General features: G+C 64.4%; 1 protein-coding gene across 1 annotated transcript; it reads right to left on the bottom strand.

Moving 5' to 3' along the window:
• Positions 1-4349: 4349 nt before the first annotated feature.
• On the bottom strand, positions 4350-6145 carry Mesp2 (mesoderm posterior bHLH transcription factor 2). The gene is made up of 2 exons (XM_070042746.1): positions 5489-6145; positions 4350-4986 (listed from the first exon to the last, which is right to left on the bottom strand). The coding sequence occupies exons 1-2, from the start codon at positions 6143-6145 to the stop codon at positions 4717-4719; spliced, it is 927 nt and encodes a 308-aa protein (XP_069898847.1). The 3' UTR covers positions 4350-4716.
• Between the last annotated feature and the right edge of the window lie 214 nt (positions 6146-6359).

Below are 6359 nucleotides of genomic sequence, written 5' to 3'. Positions count from 1 at the left end.
TAACAATCTTATTGGCCAGCGTGTGCAGGCTAAGCGGCTAAGCAGCAAACTATGTTAGCTACGCTAGGGCAGTTAGGGGCAGAACGTTATTGGGACATTTCGCAGTTTTTCCAGGAACCCAGTTCTTACTTTTGGTAAAGGCCTTCACAGTGGAGTCTAAGTCCAGAATGGCTGTAATTTGGCTAAGGCCTCTCCATGCCATCCTTCCGGAAACCAGGGAGGGAATGGCTTCGAACAAAGGACAGAGAAACACAGAATGGAGGCAGAGTTGCCAGGCAGGAACAGAGTAAGTGGCTGCTACAATAGTGTTGGACGGTGCAGTGGCTCACGCCCATCATCGTCTCTATCAGCAGGCTGAGAGCTGAGGATTCACAGTTCAAAGGCAGCCCGGGCAGGAAAGTCCCCGTGTGACTTACCTCCAATGAACCACCAGAAAACTGGAAGTGGAGCTGTGGCTCAGAGTGGTTAGAGTGCTAGTCCTGAGCAAAAGTGCTTAGGGACAGCACTACCCAGGCCCTGAATTCAAGCCCCACAACTAACCAAAACACAAAAAAATGGGAGAAGAGCTTTAGCCTTGGGGGCTGAGCACGTCTGGTGACAGCTCCTGGGAATTCATCTCCCTAGATCCAGTCCACTGGGCAGTGGTGGCCAGGCGCGAGTCCTAAATTAGAGACTTCCAGGTTCCCGCTGCATGTCCCCAACTCCTGTTTCCTGTTTCCCAATACCTGAGGCCACACTTCTGATGGAGGCTGGAGGGGGGCTGGGTACTGGGGTCCCCAGGAGGTGACCTGGCAGGAGGCGGGGGACAGGTAGGGGCATGGTGTCTCCCCAAGGTGGTGAGGGCAGGTTCTGCAGGGCGGAGGGAGCCCTTTCCCGACAGGAGGGACGGGAGTGAGTGCTGTCAGTGCCTGGTCCCGCCTTCTCCAGGCTGTGTGCACTGGGGTCCTGAGCTGTGCTTTTCCAGGTCCTGGGCGGGGGGCGCAGAATCTAGGCTCAGGAAATGAGGGTGCACCCTGCCTGTCACACGGGGTGGCTGAGAAGTCTGCACTCCAGGGACGTACTACACACACACACACACACATGCACGTGTGCACACACACGCACACACACGGTATTTCTCCATGCCCCTCCAAGCTTGATGGCAGCAAATTGGAGGTGACCGACAGCAGCAGGGGTGCATGGGCACCTGTGCCATACAGCGGGCACCCCGTGGCCATCTTGGGGTTCTGGTTCTAGACGATGCCCAGCTGCTGTTGGGGGGACAGGACTGTGGGGTGGGTTTGTGGCTCTGGGCATCTGCATACTTAGCCTGGGAGGGCCGCCTGACACTAGGGAGCAGGGCCTGAACAACTTCTGTCCCACATCCTCTTCCTCCTCCTCCCAGTCCGCTGCCTCCCCTCCCCTCCCCACCCAGGTGAGAAGCAACCCCACCTTCTCCACCATTTGCACCTCAAAGGCCCCAGATTAAGTCCCCCGGGTACTGCCCAGCCTGCACTTCCTGTCGCCAGGGCCCAGCAGCCCCGGCTGGCACTTGACGGAGATCTAGCTGGGGGAGGGGCCTGCCTCTCCCTCCCGTCTGAGTCCGCGGAGGCTCCGGGCTGGGGGCTGCGGGGAAGTCTTCATCCTTTGTGCCTGGCACCGCCGTCTGATGCTAAGTGACCACTGTCTAGCTCTGCTTTGCAAGCTCGCTCTTGTTTATTGCCGTCCTGGGATGGAACTTGGGTGCAGGCATGTTAAGCTAGGGTTTCCTCTGTGTGTGTGTGTGTGTGTGTGTGTGTGTGTGTGCGCGCGCACATGCATGTGCCAGTCCTGAAGCTTGTACTCAGGGCCTGGGCGCTGTCCTCTTTGTTGCTCTACTCTAGCTTAAGCCACAGTGCTGCTTCCAGCTTTTTAGCAGTTAATTGGAGATGAGTCAGCCAGGGTGTTGAACATTAAAGATCTCAGTTTCCAGTTTCCTGAGTAGTAGTGTTGGGCCACACTACCTAACGAGGCTGGTGTTCTATCACTGAGCCAGCCCAGCCCTACCTCCGTGTTACAAATAAGGAAACTGAGGCACAGGAGGGCGAGTCACAACTCTTAGCTGCCATGCCCCAGCTGAGCAAAGCCCATCCTTTATCTGGAGCTGGGGGGTGGGGGGGGTTCAGTTATACTCCGGTAGAGGCTGCAGGCCTTCCTAGGCTGCACGAAAGCAGGAAACTCCCCCCCCCCCCGTCCCAACCCTGGGGAGACCCAGCACCAAGGCCTGTGGGAAGAGGACGGGCTGAGCTCATCCAGCAGAAATGGCCCAGAGGTTACTCGTTTTAGGGTCAGAACCATGGCTTTCTGGTTTTCCCAGACTCCCAGCAGATGAGAACACGCCACACCGCACCGCACCGCACCCCAACGGCTGTCTCATTACAGCAATGAGAGAGGCAGTGGCGTGCGGGGAGAGGAGACTCACCTTTGTGTACATGGGGAGAACAGAAGCAGGGTGCAGGGAAGGGAAAGGAGGGCGGGGTGGGGCCAGGCTGGCAGGGGTCTGGGGACCGTGCCTCAGTCGCGGCTCCTCCAGGGGTTCTACAGAAGCCGCCACGCCTTGAGGGCCGCAGTCTGGACCCCATGAGCGGAGGGCTCAGCCTGCCCTGGGCGCTTGCCCCCGGCGGGGGTACGCGGGTCACGCGGTCCTCGGGAGGTCCGGAGCAGGCTCTGCCATGTCCGATTCCTGTGGGTCTGCCAGGGACCTCAGGAAGGAGCGAGCTGTCATTGGGGTGGGGCACCTGCCTCAGCCTCCCCCCCACACTTCCAGAGGTGCCCAGGTGGGCGCGTGGCCCAGGATGCCACAGACGGACCTCGGGGGGGGGAGAGGGGGCCGCAGCCCCCCCCCCCCAGCCTCGCTCCTCTCCCTCTGGCAGCTCCGTGTCTTCACGTGCACAAAATCCTCCAGCCAGGGACGGCGGTCACCACGCAGTCCCGCTGCGTGCGGGGTCCTGGTGTCTGCCTTCCACCGCCTGTCTATCCCTCTGCCGTCATCCTGGCTGGCCGTTCCAGGGGACAGTAGGTTCTAGAAGGTTAGAAGAAGGAGGCTTGGTGTCTGCGTGCCCACCCCTGCCAGTTTCTGCTTTAGAAGGGGGGAGAAGGGAGGCTTGGAGAGGAAGGGAGGCCCGATGCCTGGCACTCTGGCAGCCACGCGCAGCTTGGCCTGAACCGCGGCCTCCCTGTTTGTGACCCAGACGAAGGGTCCAAGTGTTCTGTCTGGCCAGTTCAGCCAACTCACCCTCCACTGCCTCCCACGACCCAGCAAAGAGGTCAACCGCCTGGCCGCTCGCTGCCCAGCGAGGCCCAGCCTCCCCCAGCCTTTCCTCCAACTCCATTTAACCCTTTCCGGGCACATGGCTGCCTCAGCTGTCACCCGCCCTCGCCTGGTGCATCAGACTCCCGCACGTCCGGCACCCGTCACGCCGGCCGCAAAGCCACCAGGGTCTCCCCGAGCCAGCAGACCAGATCACGCTGGGTTGGCTCCAATGCCAACAGCAACCTGGAGACGCCGGCCGCAAAGCCACCAGGGTCTCCCCGAGCCAGCAGACCAGATCACGCTGGGTTGGCTCCAATGCCAACAGCAACCTGGAGACGCCGGCCGCAAAGCCACCAGGGTCTCCCCGAGCCAGCAGACCAGATCACGCTGGGTTGGCTCCAATGCCAACAGCAACCTGGAGACGGCTTCCATTCTGAGATCCTGGCGGTGCAGGGCCTGGGCGCTGTCCCTCAGCTCTTTTTGCTCAAGGCCAGCGCTCTACCACTTAAGCCACAGCACCACTTGTGGTTTTCTTGTGGTTCATTGGAGAGAAGAGTCTCATGGACTTTCCTGCCCAAGCTGGCTTTAAACCTCGATCCTCAGAGTCAGCCTCCTGAGTGGCTGGGATGACATGTGTGAGCCACTAACACCTGGCTTGCCTTATTATTTTTTAAATGGTTGTGGGGCTTGAACTCAGGGCCTGGGCACTGTCCCCTGAGCTTTTGTGCTCAAGGTGAGCGCTCTACCACTTGAGCCACAGCACCGTGTCCGGCTTTTTCTTATGTGGTGCTGAGGAATCGAACCCAGGGCCTCGAGGCAAGCACTCTACCACTGAGCCACCTTCCCAGCCCCTTGCCTTTTATTCTTAGCTCCTGTCACAGCCGCAGGACTGGGGAGCAGAAACTTAATGACAGAGACCCCTGGCCACAACCAACGTCCAGTTGTTGTGAAGGCCCGCGTGAAGCTGGCGTGCCCGGATTGATGGGGGGGAAGGGAGCAGGCTCTTCCCCACACAAAAACACTTTTCCTACTCCAAGAAGAGCCGGGGTTGATAGAAGAAAACACAGACAACACCGAATTTGGGGTGGATACTTTTGCTCTTTAAAACAATTACAAAATAAACCACAGGATTCTGAACTGCAGTGACCAAGGGTGGGGAGCCCAGGCCTGGCCCCACCCCCTCCCCCCTTTTCCAGCCTGGCTGCCTTTGGGGTCAGAGCAGGGGGGGTGCCAGGCAGTGGAGGGTGCTCCAGCCCCCCCCACCCCCTTCAGCCAAGGAGGACCCCGCCGCTCATCTGTCCGTCTGGTGGCACTGAGGCATCCTTCAGAAAAATGAGTGGCTGCCAGAGAGCTCAAAAGCCCCCAGGGAAGCAAACAAGGAGGAAGGGAAGGTGTCCACGCCGCACGGGCCGGGCCGATGGGGCTGCCCAGCGGCAGCAAAGCCGTTAGAAGATGCCCAGCTGCGGCCCGTCCAGATCCTCGTGCCAAAGTTCAGGGCAGCCGCCCAGCCTCAGGCCAGGGCTCAGGCCGGGGCTCACCACGCTGAGCGGGAAGATGGGGCCCGGCTCCTGGTCCCCGGGACCGGGCAGCAGCTCTGTGACGTCGGGACCCCAGCACCCCCACTGGAGCTGAGGCTGGGGTCTCTGGCAGGAAGGGAGGGCCAGGAGGGGGGGGCTCTCCAGGGACAGGCAGGGCTCTGGAGACACGGGGACGTTCTGCAAGAGACGGAAGGACGCGGGGCAGACGGTCAGCGGACGCGCAGGGAGTCTGCGGACAGGAATCTGATCTCCCCCCTCTCCCCAACACACACACCCCGGGAAGAGGCCGACCCGGCCCGGACCCTCTCGTTATCCCAGCTCAGGGAGCGTGGGAACCGGCTTCCCCAGGAAGGGCTGGGTAAACAAAGGCACGCGCAGACCCCTGGGGCCGGCCGCCTGCTTAACGCCATCTGGTGACGAACACCCTCTCTTTTGGACCCCCGCGTCCGGCATGCATGCATGCATGAATGAATGCATGCATGCATGAATGACAAAACCCCACGCAGGCCGCCGGCTCCAGCGTAAGGAGTACTCAGAACTCAGCACCCTCCCTCCAAGGAGGGGGGAGAGCGGGCTCCGTCCCCCTCCTCCCGCGCAGGTGGCCCGGATGGCCTCCACTCTCCCCGGCCCCCCTCCCCGACCCCCGTCCCCCGCCCCGGGGTGGGGAGCAGGCGCCTACCCGGAACACCTCGGCCAGCTCCGGGGGCGCGGGGGGCGGCGTCCAGGGCGCGGCCCGGGGCGGGGTCCAGAGCGGGGCGGCGGGGGCCGGGCGCGGCGGGGACGGCGGGCAGCCGGGGGGCGGCGGCGGCGCGGGCGGGGGCCCCCAGGCCGCCCCGTCGGGGCCGGGGCCCGGGCCGGGGCAGAGCGGGCAGCCGCGGGGCCCCGCCGCGTCCGGGCGCCGGCGCCGGAGGCCCAGCACGGCCGACAGGTGCGCGATGTAGCGCGCGGCCAGGCGCAGCGTCTCCACCTTGGTGAGGCTCTGCCCGGCGGGCGCCACCGACGGCGGCAGGAAGCGGCGCAGGCGCAGCAGCGCGCGGGCCAGCGTGCGCATGCGCAGCTTCTCGCGCTCGCTGGCGCTGCGCCGCGGCCCGCCGCCCGCGACGCGGGTTCGAGGCCGGCGGGGCGGCGGCGGGGCGGCGGCGGCAGCGGCCGGGGGCGCGGGCCGCGGCGGGCGGCGGGCGCCGTCGCACGGGCAGGAGCCCGAGGAGTCCGAGGAGGAGGCCGGCGACGCGGAGTCCGCGTGTCCCGCCCGGGCCCAGCCCCGCGCGAAGACCCAGGGCTCCGGGCCCGCGGGGCCCCGCGGCGGCGGCGGCGGCGGCGGCGGCGACTGCGCCATGGCCGGTCCGGGCTCTGGGCGGCCGGCGCCGCCGCGGGGCTTTTATCCGACCGAGGTGCGAGGTCCCCCGCGGGCGCGAGGTGCCAGCCCGCGGCCGGCCTGGGAAAGGCCGTGTGCGGAGGTGCGACCCGCGCTCCCGGGGGCGCCTCCGGACCCCCAACCGGACCCCGGACCCCTCCCCGCCCCGGGACCCCCAACCGGACCCCCTCCCCGC

This window comes from Dipodomys merriami, unplaced genomic scaffold (assembly GCF_024711535.1).
Source record: "Dipodomys merriami isolate MVZ:Mamm:240054 unplaced genomic scaffold, mDipMer1.0.p SCAF_33, whole genome shotgun sequence".
Classification (NCBI taxonomy): Eukaryota; Metazoa; Chordata; class Mammalia; order Rodentia; family Heteromyidae; genus Dipodomys; species Dipodomys merriami.
The sequence above is the reverse complement of the archived record's forward strand: the minus strand, read 5'-3'. Positions and strand labels throughout refer to the sequence as shown.